Source organism: Lachnellula hyalina (assembly GCF_007821495.1).
Source record: "Lachnellula hyalina strain CBS 185.66 chromosome Unknown contig00129, whole genome shotgun sequence".
In the NCBI taxonomy this organism is placed as follows: Eukaryota; Fungi; Ascomycota; class Leotiomycetes; order Helotiales; family Lachnaceae; genus Lachnellula; species Lachnellula hyalina.
Genome location: NW_022157243.1, coordinates 67,345 through 86,391, shown reverse-complemented (window position 1 = coordinate 86,391; position 19,047 = coordinate 67,345). Strand labels below are relative to the sequence as shown.

Below are 19,047 nucleotides of genomic sequence, written 5' to 3'. Positions count from 1 at the left end.
CATATTCACGCATATCCATGTGGTGTGTTGTGTTATGTTATGTTATTCACCCCCCTCGACTTCATCTGGCGCAAACATTCCTTTAGCAAACCATCCCGTTATTGTGTGTGTTATCGTACAGTACTGGCCATTCTCATTCTCTGAAACAAAGGACTCCCTCGCAAGATCCATATCAATACTCTGATACAGCAGCACCCACCCACCTTATGTCTCGATAGATTTCTGTATTCAAATCGCCCATCATGTCTGCCACTACGACTTCGTCGGCGGCCTCGGCAACAAGCACAGATGCCACTGGCCAAGGCCAAAAGTCTCAAGGAATCAGCATCGTAACTTTCCTTACGGCCTTGGTCACTGCGCTGGTCGTCTTTGCCGTTCAGATGCTCGTTTTCCTTCTACTGAAGAATAAACTTGCGCGGATATAGTATTTATTCCCTTGAACTCCCCTCGTTCAAAATAGCTTCATTCGACCCAGTGCTAACCTACTCTAGCAAACCAAAGACATATCTAGTCCCTGAGCGAGAACGAACAGATCCCCCACCAAGATCCCCTTGGGGTTGGCTCTTTACCATATTCCAATTTCGAGACCGAGAAGTCATCAATAAATGCGGGCTCGACGCATACTTCTTCCTGCGTTACCTCCAAACCCTCCTCATAATATTCATACCCCTCGCTTTCGTTATCATCCCGATTCTAGTACCCATCAACAGCATCGGTGGCAAGGGTGGTAGTTACGCATTATCATTTGGCAATAATACCGACAACAATTCTAATCACGCAAATGTTACTGGCCTGGATCAGTTGGCCTTTGGCAACGTCAGGCCGGACCACACACATCGGTATTGGGCTCATCTGATTCTCGCAATCGTGGTCATTGTCTGGGTCTGCGGAGTCTTTTTCAGTGAACTGCGGGTGTATATCAAGGTCCGACAAGATTACTTAACATCGGCCGAGCACCGTTTGAGAGCATCCGCGACGACCGTCCTGGTGAGCTCTATACCGCGGAAATGGCTCACCTCAGAGGCCTTAGCCGGCCTTTACGACGTGTTCCCTGGTGGGATACGGAATATATGGATTAATCGTAATTTCGACGAGCTGCTGGATAAGATAAAGCAGCGTGATAAGGTGTTCAAGAAGTTAGAAAGTGCAGAGACGAGCCTCATCAAAGATGCCAAGAAAGCTCAGAAGAAGCAACTTGAGAAGGAAGAGAAAATTGCTGCGAAGACATTTAAGCGTAAAGGAGCTACCAAGGAAGAAAAGAATCAGAAGATTGAGAGAGAAAACAGGGCAGCAGACATACGAGCACAGAGTGGAGGTGTGAGTGCAGGCGATCCTCACCAAGTACCTCATACCGTCGAAGATGCTATAGACGAGGAAACGCAAAGAGCTCAAGAGCAGGAACCCCAGGAACCCCAACGTAAAGGGACGATCAAGATACCAGTCATTGGAGGTGGCCTGGCTATTGTAGGCAAGGGTCTTGGGGGTGTTGGAAATACAGTTTTTGGCGGAGCAAGGAATGTTATCGGAGACTTGAATAATCAGCTTGAGACTACCAATGGGTTCGTAACCCTTGATTCGCCAGCTACAGCAGATGACGACGCGTACGATCAATATGGCCGATACCGAGGAATTGCCAATGCACCATATGGTGCAGGAACAGACCAACCAGACGAGAAAACGGACAATCTAAATAGGAGCCCCTCGCTGACATCCACGCGCAGCGTTAAGCTGCATGGACAAGCCATGAGGTTGCCTGGAAACAAGGTCCGAAGTGGTGCTGCCGAATTTGGCGGTGATGGTACAACCGACGTTCCTAAAAACATTGGATGGTGGAAGTTCTGGAAAGGTCCAGCCGGTGGGTTCCCATCACCACTTCCAACGGGCTATGAAGAGGGTGATGAGTTTCCCTTGACGGCAAGGCACGTGTCAGCAGCCCAAAGGAGCGAGCAAAAAGGGTCTTGGGCCAAGATCATATCCGTCTTGCCATTTCTCGACAAGGGGGAAGTGCAGCCTATTGACTATCCCGTCGCCTACAATGTCGACTACAAAGAGGATGCAGCACCTGCCGCTTGGCAGAGATTTCTTAAGGAGAAAGATCGACCAACATATCGGCTTCCATGGTTTACGTGGACCCCTGGTTGGCTACCTGGCCTTCCCCTGCTCCACAAGAAGGTAGACACAATATATTGGTGTCGTGAAGAGCTAGCCCGTCTCAATATGGAAATTGAGATGGACCAAAAGCATCCCGAACGTTTTCCACTTATGAACTCTGCTTTCATCCAGTTCAATCATCAAGTCGCTGCTCACATGGCTTCTCAATCTGTTACTCATCACGTACCAGCACATATGGCTCCCAGAACTGTCGAAGTTTCCCCTAAAGACGTTATCTGGGAGAACATGTCGATTAGATGGTGGGAGGCTTGGTTTAGAACTGGTGTTGTCGTTGCGATTGTTGTTGGCATGGTCGCTCTATGGGCCCTGCCTGTTGCCTGGACTGCTACTTTGAGCAATTTGAACAACTTCGCCAACCAATACCATTGGCTCCACTGGCTTAAGAACATTCCGGACAACGTTCTTAATGGGATCGCAGGTGTCTTGCCAGCTATTGTTCTCGGAATCCTCCTAGCGATAGTGCCGCTAATCTTAAAACTTCTCGCTTACCTACAGGGTGTGCAAACGGGCAAGGAGCAGCAAGGAGCTATACAAAACTACTATTTTGCCTTCTTGTTCGTCCAGGTCTTCCTAGTTGTCTCAATCTCGGGAGGCGCATTTAGTACCCTCGCCGCTTCCGCAACGGATATCCAATCCATTCCCGAGACCCTTGCAACCCAACTTCCAAAGGCAGCCAACTACTTCTTTTCCTACATGATTCTACAAGCTATGTCCACTGCTTCTGGTACTCTTCTTCAGATCACCACCCTCGCTCTATGGTACATACTGCCAAAGCTTCTTGACAGTACCCCCCGACAAAAGTGGGTGCGCAACACCAAACTCTCAGGCGTAACTTGGGGTACATTCTTTCCGGTCTACACCAACTTCGCTTGCATTGCACTCATCTACAGCATCATTGCACCCATTATCATAATATTCGCGATTATCACCTTTGGGCTTCTCTGGATCGCTCACCGATACAATATGCTCTACGTGACTCGGTTCGAGTTGGATACTGGTGGACTGCTATACCCTCGCGCAATCAATCAGACCTTTACCGGTCTTTACTTCATGGAAGTCTGCATGATTGGCCTCTTCTTCCTGGTTCGGGATGTCAACGATGATGCGGCTTGTATTCCTCAAGCAATCATCATGATTGTAGTCTGCGCGTTAACCGTCCTCTTTCAAGTTCTCTTGAACTACTCCTTTGGCCCCCTTTTCCACCACCTTCCCATCACATTCGAAGACGAGGCCGTTCTCCGCGACGAAGCCTTCGAGCGTGCTCAAGCCCGTCGCCTTGGTCTCGAAGATGAAGATGAAGATGAAACAAGCCCAGCTGAAAACAACGGCGCAATCGAAATGACCAGACTCAACGATGATGCCACAGACAACAAGCTCGGCAAATTCAATCCCGTCAACATCGCCCAAGGCGCAGGATCCTGGGCCGTCCGCTCCGGGCAAAAATTCAAAGCCAAAGCCTTTGATAAAGTCACATCACAGACACCAGTCTTGCACCGGAAACGGCACCGCGATATCGAAGCGCAGAAGAAAATCGCCGACGCTTTATACGGTGGCTATAACGATGACATTGAAGACCTAACGCCTGACGAAAGAGATGTACTCGTCAAACACGCGTTCCAGCACTACGCTTTACGAGCCAGGAGGCCTACGGTCTGGATTCCTCGAGATGATATTGGGATTAGCGATGACGAGGTGAAGCGGACGCGAGAGTATGCGGGGCCGAATATTTGGATTAGTAATGTGGGCGCTGCGTTGAATGGCAAGTGTAAGGTTGTTTACGGGAAGAACCCACCTGATTTCTCGGAGATTGATCTGATTAATCTTTGATGTGGATGGAGTAGGAGGAGAGGAGAGAGGTGTATATAACGTTTGTGCATGCATTTAGCGGCTTTGAATTGGACTGGGGAGTGGGATCGATCAGGATTGGATGGATGATGCCCCGGGGCGTTTCGGTTTACTGCACATAAATATAGATATCCAAATACCAAGAACGCACGCGTAGTTGTTTTATTTTACACTTTAAGATATATTTTACCATTGCTTGCTATTGCTTTTACTCCCCTTGAATAAAAACCTACCTGCCGAAATAAACCAACACCTTATAGTATCTAACCTATACCCCTTTTTCTATTAATTCTTTTCCATTCTCTTTCTCTTTCTTATCCCCCATAATACCGCCCCTCACCCCCCTTATCAAACCTTCCTACTCACTCACTCACTCCCTCCCTCCCTCAAAACACTCCCCCAGACCGCCAACTCAAGAATCCAACCATTCCAATCCATTCCTTTCCCTCTCCCCGAATACCCACGAGCGTCACTAATCACTCCCTAAACCTATACATACATACATGCATATTTAATCACAAGAGCACCGCACCGCACTGCACTGTGTAAAAGAAAAGTGAAAAGAAAAGAAAAAGTTAATATATTTATTCTTTTAAATGGCCAGGCCAGATTGAACTCCAAACGCCATACCATGCCATGCCAGGCCAGGCCGTGCCAAAACTCTACTTGGTTATTTAGTCGAATGTACAGAGTAATGCAAATACTACTCCTACTCCATCAACAACACACTTTTCTCATCCTTAGCATTAACCCACACATACTCCACACACCTAGGATCCGTCTTGCCCTGCCCCAACGTCACACTCAGCAGATTAACCTCCAGCCACGTCGGCCGCATGCCAAAGGCCTCCAGCCGTTCCCACCACTTCCCAAACGTCTCAAAGTTCACGTGCTGGTCATCCACCAGATGCAGCTCAATCATTACCTGCCCGATTGGAAAAATGCCCGTCTTGTCACACTCGTCCATAAACGCATCTAGCGCTGTGTATTCCGACCCTTCGATGTCGATCTTCAGGATATCGATGTACGAATGTTTGTTCTGCGCCATGAGCGACGCTAGGCTGAAGAACTGCGGCGTCCGGTACAGCTCATCTTTCGCGCCGAGTCCCAGTTGCTTGAAATGCGCGCGCGCGGAATAGCTGGGGCTGAGCTGCGGCCCGAAACTGGTTACAGAGTAGTCGTAGGCATAGATGTGGGCACTGGGGATCCGCGCTAACATCTCAGCTTCAAAGGTCGATTCGTCATTGACGCCGAAGGAGTAGATGATGGTTTCAGTGCTGGCTTGCTGGGAGCTGGACCTGGAGATGGCGGGCGCAGGTTTGGCCTCGTACAGCGACATGCCGCAGACCCATTTCCCCCCATCGCCTAGGCGGCCGACGCGCTGGATGTCGTGCGGGCAGGTGTAGGTGGCGGGGAAGAAGTCCCATAGTGTGTAGGGGTACTGGCCGAATTGGTCGAGGGTCTGCGCGGGGAAGAAAGGTACCTGTGGGTGTGCCGGGTGTGCGGTGGCCATGTCGTGGCGGAGGGAGACGGAGGAGCGCCACGAGGATTCGGAGCGTGCCATTCGTTGGCGGGTGGAGAGGCCGAGTTGTTTGGGGGATGTGGTTGTGCTGGTGTTTGTGGATATTCCGAGGGGGAGGAAGCCACGGGTTTGGTTGAGGACGACGAAGATGAAGAAGGTAAAGGCGACCCAGAACCAGATACCAATGACTATGGGTTTGTTAGGTTGGTGGAGTTGGTGTTGAAGGGATGGGAACGTACCTTGACCCATTCGAACAGCCATGTTGAAGACTATTGCGAGGTAATGAGAGAGAGATAGACTGATGTGTTATCCTTCACAGAAGGAAGACGTCAGATTAAAGAATACTATAATCTCTCTAGCATGCCTCTCCAGAATAAGAATGCAATGTCTCAGACGCCGCACAATAGATAATTACCAGTAGTATTCTAAGAATATGAGAGGAAGAAAGGAAGAGACGAAAACATGAGTTCAAAGAAAGAAAGGGATGAAAGCATATAAAAGGGATCAGGAAGCACAAAGCACGCCCGAAGAAGATCAGCCTCGATCAGGATTTGAAACGAAACAAACGTGAAAGGAACACCACAGATACGGAATAAGAGGGTACAGTATAATGTTCGAGCTGGGATAAGAAAGCTGAGGATCGCGGGCATGAGCCAGTGACATGAATCCGCGGAACAATGCAGGATTCTCTCCTTCTGGGACAAAGTAGGAAAACGGCTGCGATGCGATACACGCTCACGGCTCTCGTGGTTTCACCGTGAAGGGACAAGAGCTGTTGCCGCTTGGCAGATGCCGTACCGTACCGTACATACCTTACTATACGGTATTGTATCTGCAGTAAGATGGCAAATAAAAGATGTTGCACAGTGGTGCGGTACAGCACCACTATTATACTGTAACCGCCAGGCTTATATTGCCTTGTTCTCGGTGATGCGTGTGCATTCAATGGGGTAAATGCGTGACCGGGCTGACTGTGTATGTTTCAAAGACGTTGCCGTTCCCAAGATGTGATACGATGGAAGGCTTGGCATGTGTTGGAAAAGACGAGACGGGCTGAGATGCGAGAGGATGGAAACTGAAGCTAGCCGGTTACATATTAGCGAGGCGAGGGAATCCCAGCCTTACATTTGTGGACCGAGACCGAGCTGGAAATAATTGCCGATTCACGGTTGGTACGAGAATTTATTCTATAAATATACAAATTTACCATCCTTCCTTCCTTCCTTCCCTTCTTGAAGTTTACTTTGTTGGACCCAAATCACAAGGTATGGTCTCCTTTCACGTTGTCTCAAGATAAGGGTCTATATAGATAATTGCGGGGGAAGCGCCCCTGATTGTGGGGGGAGGGGGAAACGCACAAGGCATCGGCTATCCTTCCCAACACCACTTCAAATAGGAAAGAATACCTCCGTAAGTACAGTGATCGACTTGATTCTACGTCAGTTCGACAAGGGGTCTTGTAAGCAAAGCTGTATTGGGTTTTGCTTGGGGAAATCGTAGATGACAAGGTCTTTGCACACGTTCCGGTTGACTATATATGAAGTATATCAGCAACACTACAAAAGATGGCTCAAAGTAGCGCTGCAAACCTTACAGTGTGAGATATAGAATCTTGCATCCTGATTCAGGTCTTGATTAGGGGGTCAGTCAGGTGCTGACCCAACGGTATCTTTATATCGTCTTCGAGAGGGACTTTACGCTTCGTTTGCCACTGTCGAATGCTATGGTTCAAACCCAATAACGGGTGCGGTAGCGATTTCAGGCTATATTCTGGGACGATTATGGTAGATACTACCGCAGTATCTAAATTCTGCGGAATGTTGGTGCTAGTAGTAGACGGGGATGAAGATGGAGATGGAGATGGATATAGAGCATCAGAAGTAAGGCGTGCCTACTTTACTACTTGCTCTTGTTTCAGGTCCTCAAATGTCAAACTTGACATCTTCCCACGGCTTGCTACCCCTCGAGTCCAAATCAACAAAGCCTGGTAGCCGAGGCATTCCTGACCAGCAGTCTCAGCTTCAACTCGCTACACAGCTTCCTTTATCTTCTTCTCTAGGGGATTAACCACCGCTCCACTGTCTACAAGCACAAGCTCATCAACTCTGTCCATCGCAAATTCGACCCGCTGCCAAGTCTTCAAGCTCCCGGTACTTGGATCGAGTTCCAAAACCCGAGCTCCTCTGTAAAATCGCTCTTTGCCATACGAACAATAACCCCCGAACCCAGTGCAACCTGTATGACATAGCCAAGGGCCAAACTGGGGGGCTTTATCGCCATCCTGCTGCGTTTGTCGTGGCAGCAGAGCGCAAAAGTTATTCACGTGATCGTGCCCGCAGAATAATCCTGATATGCGTTCCTTGACTAAGATTTTATAGAAACCGGAATTGGATCTAGGGCCCTCAGTCGGTTCCCTCCGGTGGCCTTTGTAAATACGAAGACTACGATATCCGAACTCGGGAAGAGGGATGTGTTGGAAAACCATAGCCAGATGAGAGGGGTTGTTATTATCGTCGTCCTTACGCGTCCTTCGTAGCGCTTGGGAAGTCTTTGAAAACCAGTCAATTTGGCTCTGCTTGATAGGGTCATAGTCGGGGCGTATTATGCTCGGTATTTGACCGTGCGAATCCAGGAAATATAAAGTCGATAACGGGAGCTGTGATGGGGCGGAGGCGAGAGGCAGGACCTGAAGGTAGAAATTGCCTATGCCGTCGACCTCTTCTGGGCCTGACTCGCAGAGGCTAAATGGCAGATCCTGAAGTATTGACATTTGTTCCATGCCTGTAATCTAGTTAGTAAGAATAGACTGCTATCATTCCTAGTAACTTTAACTACTTTGCAAAGCAAAGCAATCTATAGTGTTTGCGAGAGTGTGACAATGTCGAATGTGTTCTCGATCGCTGGCTCTGTATTGGCGGCCTTATAAAAGAAGCTACTTACGTGATAATGCGTACGGACCCTCGCTATCATGATTGCCAAAGACGGCTACCCATGGGATTGAACGCTCAATCATAGGAACAACTACCTTAAAAAGGGCAGACTGGGTGTCGTAGATGTCGTGGTGCACTTGATCTCCAGTGAGAACTACAAGGTCTGGTTTCTCAACATCCAAGATCTTTCCAATGAAGCCCACCGTACGTGGATCAGCCTCGCTCTCTAGTAGATTCTTCCCATCGGCATCAATAGCATCTTCGCATACCCCGACACCAGTGCGCATGTGCGTGTCAGAGATCAGGAGAATCTTGAATTTGCCATCCGCCCCGACTCTCAATGTCGGCTGATCTGGTCGCGGCTTGGCCCTGCCCCGGCGGACGCTTAGTCTTGCAACCGGTAACTCTGGCTGAGCTTGAAGTTGCAATGGTGACTCCATGAGAGCCTGTTGTGGTCGTGGGTCAACGGCATCCACACCAAAGAGAACGTCCACCTCGGTCACAGCCTGATCAATCGCGCCAGAAAATTTGCTTTTCAGCACCCAGATTCCACCAGGTTGACTCTCCCAAGGATGACCTGAGCTAGGGCTAGGAGGCAGCTCGCTGACTATGATATCCGTAACCACCAGATCCTCAGCTGCAAGGTCTTCCTCATTCGCTAGCTTTATATATAGCCATGCACTCTGCTGAGATGTATGTAGGTAGAGCTCTTTCTCTATGCGGCGCCATATTCGTGGGTCCAGTTCGCAGGTGGAAGGAGGAACTGTCGGGGAGAAGATGCATACGGCGAGATCCGTGACAACTGGGTGAGCAACAACGGTCGCAGTATGGGGACTGGACGACGTCGCCATTTTGGAGGGGAAGACTCTAAAAAGGTCAAGAACACGAAGCATTGCGGCTAGTATAACTACTGCTGAGGCAAGTCTCAACGCAGATATCTGTCGTTATTTCGAGAAGAGAGCAATCGCACCTCAATCGCTGGCGGCGGCAGTTATGACATGACTTTCTTGGCAATGACATCTCAGGGCTGTATATGTCCAGATGCAATTGCAAGCTTCTCTGAGGACAAAGATGGAATCTCGACTCTAGTTTCTGATAGGGGGTCGGTGGAAGATGGTGCTTGCACCCGATAGATTTAGACTTTCCAACATCACTTCAAAGCATCAATGATTCCAGATTTGGAATTGAATTGTAGGATTCGATTAACCAACGATCGAGCCACAGGCAATTGTTACCGCCGTGCCTGTGACCTTGCAGCTTTACAACACTGGGAGGTTTAGTTGACTAACATATGAAGCACTATATTAGACCGCTACTTGAACGAAAGAGCGTGTACTCTTCGGTGGACTTCTTAGCGTAAGCGAGGGCCGTTCCGCGATCTACTGTACAGCAGAGGCAGAAAAGCTTCACGGTATCTATCGAAATATCAAGAAAACAGCGCAGAAAACACCACTACAGTCAGTACCAGAGCTTTTCTCAAATGAAATATATTATCGGCGAGAAATTCATCTGAAGCTTTTGTTGTTTTTATGTGCGGGATGTCCGGATAGAAAGAAATACCGTATAAGAACTTGGTGCAGTCTGCATGGTATGGTCACGATATAAAAAGAAAGCTGGGATGGAGGAGAGGGGTCAGATGACAACCTGGAAGGTGGGGTGGGGTGGGGTGGGGTGGGGAATATCCATGACATGACACCAGCTTAGAAATCCGGAACAGGCAATCGGGATGAAGCTCTAAATTTAGTCCTTTACTAATCAGTATCTCGTCTCATCTCATCCCGAGCTCCCATATCCAAAGAAGATCTGGCCGTGATTCTGTTTAGAGTTGGTTTGTGAGTGATTGGAAAAGACGATTGAGTGATTGATTGATTGACTGATCCTATAGTACTGTACCTTCGTATTTATCGAGTTCCACGACCCCGCAATCCTCTCTACAATCATTGCACACCAAGCTCCACCTCCACCTCCACCTTCTTTTCAACAACCAGTTTCCAAGAAAAACCACAATATCTCAAGTCTCATCTTCCACCCTCAATCCAACTACAATGGATACCAAAACTGGACTGTGGTCGTCAGTCAAAGACCCCCAATCGGGAATGTGGTCTCTGCCAACGAGCCCAACGTCTCCGACTGCGCCTGTTGCTTCGGCGCTGCCGCCGACGTACAGGTTGAAGAATCAGGGACGTCGAGTGGCCCAGATCGTGAAGCTGAAGCCGGAGTGCGTGGAAGCTTATAAGGAGTGCCATGCCAAGGTTTGGCCGGAGGTTTTGAAGCAGATCAAGGAATGTAATATTGAGGATTGTAAGTGATAATGTGTACGGGTCTAGAGCTTTGGGTGCAATGTCCTGGAGCTTCCTACTCGTGTTTCGCATTCTGCATTCCTAGCTCATTGGGGTCACTGTGGTTGTTTTAGCTATTAAACGTTCTATGCTAACGTCCCCCCTCCAGATTCCATCTTCCATGATCCTGCATCCACCATCCTATTCGCTTCTTTCAAGTACGTGGGTTATAACTGGGTGGGAGATATGGAGAAGATGCGAGAGAACCCGAAGGTTCAGGAGTGGTGGCGGATGACGGACGGTTTTCAAGAATCGATGGTTGAGGGAGCCAAGAGTAGTATCGATGGGGAGCCTTCATGGTGGAGAGGCTTGGAGGAGGTGTTTTACACTCCATGATCTCCTTGTATGCAAACAATCGAGATCAATTCATGACGATATGAGGAATGAAAAAGAAAATACAAAAAACGTTACACTACCTCATATTCCCAAACAACCCTCCAAACAACCCCGTCCCTCCCCCACCACCACCTCCGCCTTGTCTCCTCGCCTCCATCTTAATCCATTCCCTCATCCAGTCCCTATCCCCCATCTTCCTGGCATCCACGACTTTTGTCTGCGTCTGAGCCTCCCCTCGATCGAAACTCAGCAGCGTCGGCATGCTTGTAATCATGTATTCCATGCCCAATCCACCCTCCATAATATCCGGCGCATCGAACTCGACCTCGCAGAATGAGACGCCGCCCTCGTCTTCGCCCACCCCCGACTCGATCAGGTCCTGGATGATGGGTGACACGGTTCGGCAGGTGTTGCAGTAGGATGCGGTCCAGAGAGTTAGCATGGGAGTGCGCGATGAGGTTGAGAGGAGCAGATTGGTGGAGAAGTCATCGGGACGACGCACTCTTTGGAGTTGTCAGATATATGGGGTTGGTCAATGGGGGACGGATTGGCGTCTTACGGAGTGTATATCCTGTTCTTGGCTCTGTTTTCTTTTGTGCTTGAGAAGTGCCGTAATGTTCGTAATGTTGCTGGGAGGGAAGTAGTGAGAGACCCGTTTCTGTGTGCAATTGAGACCTGCAGAAGTCGTATGGCTGGTTTCGCAATCATGGTGAGGAGACGTGGGAGGTTTTTATTGGCGAAAGTGATAGATATATCTTCAAGCCGCCATGTCTGTCCAGGGAATATAATCAAGATCAGCCTCGGCAGACGCGCTTCACATTCCCAAGGTGCAAGCAGCTGTCTCGCTTGATAACAATAATGGCGTCATCGAGCAGTTCATATGCCGCATCCTTGTCGATCTTGCATGTGCGGTGGAAGTGTGAGGCGCAGAGAGGTTGAAACAGACGGGCGGGGCATCACTTGACAGCTTTCTTGACAGCCTTTTGGACAAGGCGGAGATATCACGGGGCCCCAGGAAGGCCGATCCTTCAGCTTGTGAGATAACATTTCATATATCTACCCAAAAAGGTGTTCGTTCACTCCTCTCACCATGTTGCCTCTTGCCTACCTTTCTTCTTTCTTCTCTTCAAGTCCCTACGTCCCTACGAAAGAGAACATTTCTTTCCCCTCTCTCGCGATCTCATACCATTCCATTGCCCTCTCCAAATCCCCAGTTTTCTGCGGTCCGGGTGGTCTTTTAGACAGGTCTAGAGGAGTTCACCGCCTGGCAAGGACGACTCGAGGACCACCATCTCTCTTGTCGTCTGCATAGATGTCTTTGTCTACTCTGCAATAGATAGCATAGAGCCTTCCTCTTTCAGCGTTGGTTCCCTAGCTCTCTACCCTCCTTGAGCTCGAGACAGAGGCATATTCTCCTCCTCACTCTCCCTTCCTCATCCTAAACTGCAATGTGCAGCACTCTCTTAGCATCAACCTACTTTATCTCCCTTGAACTACCTATGAATCCTCTTTCCAACCCACGAGTCTTTACTACGTGGGCTTACCTCTGACTGTATTCCAGCAGCCCGCGCCTCGAAGTTTTGGAACAAGACTCCCGCCTCCACACCTAAACCCTACACATCCGAGAGTTTCGGCAACGATGACGGCGGCGACACAACAAGAAAAGGAATCGATCTCAACGCCAATCTCAGACCCTAACCCATCCTTCTTTGCGCGTAACCTAGCCTCGAATGGTAACGGCGACGAGCATTTAGCAGTAGACGAGGATGAAGAAAAGGAATCACGGCCTACAAGATGGAGCATGGGAGTTTTGAACGATCATGACACCCACGAAGTACCTGGTAGGCATTCCAACCCTTAACATTTCTACCTTTACTAATTATTACCCCTCTAGGTTCTGTTCTGCTTTTGACCGGCGATCGAAATCAACCACTAGGCCTTGGAAATGCTCCAGCCAGAACTTCTACGTCTTCTATACCACAACCACCTTTAGCGCCCACCAAAACACGGCGTCAATCCCGACAAGATAAGGAACAGGAGGGCAAGAAGACTACACCAGATGGAGCCATCATCCTTGATCCTCAACCAGATGAATCAAACAACGACCCGCTGAATTGGCCAAAATGGAGACGGGATTGTTCTTTACTCTCCCTGGGTCTATACTGTATGGTTGGCGGTGGTATGACTCCAGTTCTGGCAGCTGGGTTCACCAATGTCGCTTCAACCTATAATGTCACTGTTCCCAAGGTAGCGCTGACAACTGGACTGTACATGATGGGACTTGGCGTAGGCTCCGTTATTGCTTCTCCAACCGCCATTTTGTTCGGCAAACGTCCTGTTTATCTTGCCAGCGCTATACTTTTTGTTGCTACTTCTGTTTGGTGTGCTGCATCACCAAGTTATAACTCCCTGCTTGTGGCACGAATAATTCAAGGCATGTCTGTCAGTCCCGTTGAATGTCTACCTTCAGCTACGATTGCAGAGATCTTTTTTCTTCACGAGCGTGCTTATCGTATTGGTATATATACTCTACTACTTCTAGGTGGTAAGAATTTGATTCCGCTAGTTAGTGCAGCTATCATCCAATCATTGAGTTGGAGATGGGTTTTTTGGTGAGTATTCTTTCTGGTGTGGCAATGTTAAATTTCTCTAATGATTTACAGGATTGTCTCCATAGTTGTAGGGTTTGTTGGCATGCTTCTGTTCTTCTTCCTTCCTGAATCTTTCTGGGATCGAACACCACGCCCGAAGAGCCGAAAGCCCTCGAGAAACGCTTCGAGAAATGCTTCGAGAGTTTCTTTGTTCTCAAACAAGTGGCATTCTCACGCAGGCCCCGACATGAAAGGGTCCAATCAGGTTGATGGAACTACCGATGATGGAAGCGCCGGAAAACTCGCAATCAAGAATTTACCAACCTTGGAACTTCCTCAGCGACCGTCTTCCGCTCAGACCCCTGCCCGCAATCATCATGTCGAATTCGCTAGCGACGAGATCGAGAAGGGCATTGAAGAGCACAAAGGCGACGGCCATCTCCTCACCCCAGACCAAATTCGTTTTGCTAGGACGGGCTCAGGTTTGTTACATGCGTACTGTTGCAAAAACGTTATACTAATCATCTACTAGGGAGAAGTGTTGCAACACTTAATAACCCCATCCCCAGGGTTGAGTCCTTTGACCCTGCACATGAATTCAGAGACCGTGTGATTCCTCTTGGTGGCGCTCCACCCACTCCTGCTCTGCACTCTCTTAACTCACCCTTTTATGCGGATTGTGAGAGCGGGAATGTGGATTATCTCACCAGTCGGCCCAATCACCAAATTGACATTGAGCCACTTCCCCCAATCAGCGACAAAGATGATATACCACCCATCGCTCTTCCCACCGAAAAGTCACCTGGTGTTAAACGTAAACATTATACGAATCATCTCAGACAGCGTCCACCACTTACATTCGTTCAACAGCTAAAGCCCTTTAATGGCCGACTGACCCATGACAACTGGTTCAGGGTAGCCCTCCGTCCGTTTATATTATTCGCATACCCAGCAGTTCTATGGTCTGCTGGTGTCTATTCATGTGCCGTGGGATGGCTCATTGTGCTTTCCGAATCAGTTGCTGTTATTTATCGTAGTAAAGACACCTATGGATTCTCCGCCCTCTCAACCGGCCTCATCTATCTCTCCCCATTCATAGGCGGTGTCCTCGGTACAGCTGTTGCTGGAAAAGTCAGTGATATTATCGTTCGAGCAATGTCTCGCCGCAACGGTGGTCTCTACGAGCCAGAATTCCGTCTCGTTATGGCTGCTCCTGTCGCAATTACTACTGTCATTGGTCTCATGGGTTTCGGCTGGTCTGCACAAGTTCATGATTCCTGGATTGTGCCTACAATTTTCTTTGGCATTATCTCCTTTGGTTGCTCCCTAGGTTCGACGACCGCCATCACCTTTTGCGTCGACAGCTACCGGCAATATGCTGGCGAGGCGCTTGTCACGCTTAATTTCAGCAAGAACATCTTCCATGGATTGGTGTTTAGTTTGTTCTTTAATAAATGGCTGACAAATGATGGGAGTAGAACCGTGTTTATGTGGTTGGGCATCATTCAGTTGATTCTCATGGCGTCTTCGGTACCGATGTATATTTTTGGCAAGAGGGCTAGAATGTGGACTGTTAGAAAGAACTTGATGGAGAAGTTCTGATTCTTTTTGGTTTGCTTTTGGGTTTGGCGAAATGTTTATGAAGCTTTTGAGCGGGCGCTAAGTATGATGCTAGAGATTGGACTAGACTAGCATTGGGTATGACTGGCGTTTCGGTATACTTATACCTGAGTTATTGATAAGAATATTGATTATAGCTTTTCATGGATTCCTTGCTCTTCCTAGCCAGTGCTTCCGCTCTCGTTACGACCTACCTTGGTCTAGTCTCGCTCGCACTCGCATCCGTGCCAGCTCATGCCGATTTTTATTTGTTTTGAGGTTGTGTGGTAAAAATTGCCGGTGCGATGCGCAACAAAAGCTAATACTCTCATGACTCTTTATATAGCGATGGACAATTCAATGTCGAATTTCTTTCGCATATGAGAGGGAGTTGTTCGCAATTCTTTAGTTGTATAAGCAGTCGCCTCTACCTGTATTTTCCAAACTCTCCCCCCTACCCACATAACCTCCTGGCCATGCAAGCCTTATTTTAAACGGGGTTCTTGAAGTTCCAAGAGCTCATTCCCTCGAAAGACGGTCTAGTCATCAGATTGGTTGTTTCGCAAGTCAATCCCAGGGCGGAAAGGGCGCAGCTGCTTAGTCAGCCGAAGTACTGTAGCTTATTAAAGGAGAAAGTCGCGTAACTCTCCTATTTCCTTCTTTGGGAATTGCAATACATATCACGACACCTGTTTCCGAGGTAAATTGAGTGGTTATGGCCTCATCCGCTCGCACCTACCTGGCTTTCCAGCACAATTCGAGCCTCCACACCCTCAAGGCAATCGTGACCTCCATCCGCCCTTTCGCCGCTCTCGAAGAAGCCAACCGCCAGCTCTTCAAATCCGGCACCCACGAAGACCATGTAATCGTCACCGACAAAACAATCTTCCATTCCCAAGGCGGCGGCCAGCCTTCGGATGTCGGCACCATGAATGGTCAATCCAACTCGTCTTTTGCTGTGGCAGCCGTCCGCATGGATGCTGTGCGTGACGGGCAGGTCTTGCATTTTGGCCGCTTTACCTCCCCTGGGACCAGTCTGTTTGAAGAGGGTGAAATAGTAGACCAGGCTATCGATGTCGAGAAACGGCTCTTGTACTCGCGGCTCCACACCGCGGGCCACGTGCTCGGCGCCGCGGTACGGCATCTTCTCGAGGCGGAAGTCCCCGGCTTCGACGAGCTGAAAGCGTCGCATTTCCCTGACGCAGCGTCGTGTGAATTCCAAGGCGTTATTGAGGGCAAGTGGAAGGGACCTATTCAGGACAAGGTAGATGAGTATGTGAAGGCGAGAATGCCGGTTGAGATTGGGTGGTGGGACGAGGAGGATTTCAAGAAGCATGGATTGGAGAGGCTGATTCCTGATCGGAGTCTGGCGCCGCCGGGGGAGAAGTTTCGGGTTGTGAATATTGTGGGGGCGGAGGTTTATCCGTGTGGGGGGACGCATGTTGAGACTACGGATTTGTGTGGGGAGACTAAGGTGAAGAAGATCTCGAGGAGTAAGGGGACGTCGAGGGTTAGTTATGCTGTGAATTGAGAGATCAGAGTTGGCTCTAGCTTTACTCGGCTGTTTGGCTCATACAGAGTGTTTTGGACAAAGTACATTGTAGGGTGGTGAGGCAGGCATTGGGACATCTATCCACTCTTTGATTGATCACTCAAGACTTACTCACGTTTCTCCAGGCATCAACTCACCTTCCCAATCGCTGGTTGTCGAATCCTACACGATATAGCTATCGATATGCCTTGCTCCTTACTGTGAACTGAAAGCGTTAGAAAATCAGAGACAATGAATCGAAGTCTGATTAATTAACGCATCCTATCAACTAACTTCACTTGCTGGCATATCAATATAGTGGATGATACATAAAGTTCGATTTTTAGTGAATGAATGAATGAATGAATATGCTAGAATACGTCAGGCTAGAAGAATAATTAGGCAGACATATTAGTGTCGTCGAGAAAAAGTAAATCATAGTGCAATAGCAATTCAAGAGGAGAGAAGAGAAAGAGGGAAACTATGAACACTCTCTACTGGAAGTTCTCACAAGATCAGTTAGGTACCATCCAAAATACATCTGGTTAATTGTAAAAAACTCCTCTTTATGTATTATAAGCCTGCCTATTAATGCAGATAGAACGCGAGTCTGGTGGATAGGATGCCTTTCTTAACAGAAATCGCAAGAGTATATATACTATATAGTAAGGGATGAAATTAAACCTGCATCTAAAGATAGGAATACTATAATACAAGGCAAAAAACAAAAACAAAAGCGAAATTAGGAATATTTAGAATAGCTCGCTAAATGCAATGCTCTATTCGAAAGAATATTTCATCATCTTCAAATATTAGATTCGCTCTTGCTCTGAACGGTTGTTAATTTAACGGCCAAAAGGAATGCATCTCTCTTCAAAGTTACAACTTACAAGTAAGCAAGCGTGTCGTAAATGATAAACATTAATGATTCTGGCATATTTATTAATAGAAGAAATGTATTCTAAAAAGAGGAGGGGAGGAGAGGGGACAGGAGAGGAGAGTTGATATCATCGCCCCACCTAGGTTACCCAATCAAAAAACCCCCCAACTACCTAGGTACTAATCACTCGTCTTCCTCATCCAATAATCCCATTCCCTCTTCCTCACTCTCCCATTCGCTCTCATAACCGCGCAAAGAGATGCGCCTCTCATCACCCCTCCCTCTCAAGTCCTTCCTAAAACCCAAATCCAAAATGTCAACGTCAATGTCAATTTCAAGCACCTCTGCTATTCCCACACCCATCCAGCCAATCTTCTCATCAACATACTCCCAATTCCAAGGAACGCAGGAGCTCTCTACCCTCCTAAAACCGAATGGGAAATGGAGGCTGGTTGAGAATGGGAGGGGGATTGAGAGGCGTGTACGCTTTAGGGGGTTCAAGAAATGTTGGGTGGGTTTTCTGTCCTCCTTTTTCTTCGTGTTTTTTCATATCTAGTATTTGATATACGATAACATGTTCCGTGATTTCCACGCGGTTGAGGCTGAGGCTGATGTGACATGGTAAATTTAGGAATTCATGGATACAGTAGCGTCGGAATGCGTGGTACAGAAACATCATCCCGAGTGGTCGAATGTAAGTCAAGCCAAGTGAAGTCAAGTCGAGTCACGTCACTTACTCATCCATGATGCCCGCCCTTTTTCTTCTTCTCTTTTGAGGAGAAAGGGATCCGGAAACAGCGGAAGAGAAGGGGGGGTTTTATATATGTATGTGTATTAATGCATGCGTAATAGGTATATAACACAACGTTTATACGCTGGACGACTCATTCTCCACCGGGGCTGAGCGAGAAAGATGTATTGATGGCTAGGTATTGTGATGAGATTGCGGGGAAGTGTGGTGAGGTTGAGGATGTGGGTGTGGATGTGCTGGAGGAGAGCGAGGTAGGGAGGGAGTTAGTAGATAGGGTTGGGGTGGAGGCGGGGGATTGTTGTGTGCCTAAGAAGGTTTGAGGTTTGCTAGTTGGGAACTGACTGGCTCAGTCATGGTCAAGGGTAAAGGAAGGCAGTAGGTAGTGTATCGCAATCTAATTAATTAGGTTGGCCGCCGTCAGAAAACGACGGCCTTTGTATAATAATCTAAGGAGCCTCTTGACTCCAACAACGCCGTGTGGTTCTAGCATCTAATACCCACGGATTATATGTCTCCGTTTACCCCACTCTCCGAGGCCCTCTATGGCCGAG

The 19,047-nt window shown here is 48.3% G+C and overlaps 8 protein-coding genes across 8 annotated transcripts; 5 read left to right on the top strand and 3 right to left on the bottom strand.

The window, feature by feature from the left end:
- Positions 1 to 218: 218 nt before the first annotated feature.
- On the top strand, positions 219 to 3,999 carry RSN1_0 (Uncharacterized protein; the record flags this gene model as incomplete). Its single annotated transcript, XM_031152185.1, has 2 exons — positions 219 to 424; positions 492 to 3,999. Coding segments are annotated over 2 exons (3,714 nt in total), but the record flags the coding sequence as incomplete, so codon positions are not given.
- A 727-nt stretch (positions 4,000 to 4,726) lies between these two features.
- On the bottom strand, positions 4,727 to 5,800 carry LHYA1_G007254 (uncharacterized protein; the record flags this gene model as incomplete). The annotated part of the gene is made up of 2 exons (XM_031152184.1): positions 4,727 to 5,727; positions 5,779 to 5,800. 2 exons carry the CDS (start codon positions 5,798 to 5,800, stop codon positions 4,727 to 4,729), a joined length of 1,023 nt encoding a protein of 340 aa, XP_031003264.1.
- A 1,768-nt stretch (positions 5,801 to 7,568) lies between these two features.
- On the bottom strand, positions 7,569 to 9,407 carry PAP29 (putative inactive purple acid phosphatase; the record flags this gene model as incomplete). Its single annotated transcript, XM_031152183.1, has 2 exons — positions 7,569 to 8,320; positions 8,480 to 9,407. Coding segments are annotated over 2 exons (1,680 nt in total), but the record flags the coding sequence as incomplete, so codon positions are not given.
- A 1,059-nt stretch (positions 9,408 to 10,466) lies between these two features.
- Positions 10,467 to 11,144, top strand: rhaM (L-rhamnose mutarotase; the record flags this gene model as incomplete). The annotated part of the gene is made up of 2 exons (XM_031152182.1): positions 10,467 to 10,770; positions 10,918 to 11,144. Coding segments are annotated over 2 exons (531 nt in total), but the record flags the coding sequence as incomplete, so codon positions are not given.
- A 76-nt stretch (positions 11,145 to 11,220) lies between these two features.
- LHYA1_G007251 (uncharacterized protein) lies at positions 11,221 to 11,852 on the bottom strand (the record flags this gene model as incomplete). Its single annotated transcript, XM_031152181.1, has 2 exons — positions 11,221 to 11,647; positions 11,704 to 11,852. 2 exons carry the CDS (start codon positions 11,850 to 11,852, stop codon positions 11,221 to 11,223), a joined length of 576 nt encoding a protein of 191 aa, XP_031003267.1.
- Positions 11,853 to 12,783: 931 nt separating this feature from the next.
- LHYA1_G007250 (putative MFS-type transporter protein) lies at positions 12,784 to 15,337 on the top strand (the record flags this gene model as incomplete). The annotated part of the gene is made up of 4 exons (XM_031152180.1): positions 12,784 to 12,985; positions 13,039 to 13,756; positions 13,808 to 14,217; positions 14,268 to 15,337. 4 exons carry the CDS (start codon positions 12,784 to 12,786, stop codon positions 15,335 to 15,337), a joined length of 2,400 nt encoding a protein of 799 aa, XP_031003266.1.
- A 712-nt stretch (positions 15,338 to 16,049) lies between these two features.
- On the top strand, positions 16,050 to 16,865 carry alaXL (Alanyl-tRNA editing protein AlaX-L; the record flags this gene model as incomplete). Its single annotated transcript, XM_031152179.1, has 1 exon — positions 16,050 to 16,865. One exon carries the CDS (start codon positions 16,050 to 16,052, stop codon positions 16,863 to 16,865), a length of 816 nt encoding a protein of 271 aa, XP_031003254.1.
- A 1,139-nt stretch (positions 16,866 to 18,004) lies between these two features.
- On the top strand, positions 18,005 to 18,810 carry LHYA1_G007248 (putative pterin-4-alpha-carbinolamine dehydratase; the record flags this gene model as incomplete). The annotated part of the gene is made up of 3 exons (XM_031152178.1): positions 18,005 to 18,256; positions 18,377 to 18,439; positions 18,598 to 18,810. Coding segments are annotated over 3 exons (528 nt in total), but the record flags the coding sequence as incomplete, so codon positions are not given.
- Between the last annotated feature and the right edge of the window lie 237 nt (positions 18,811 to 19,047).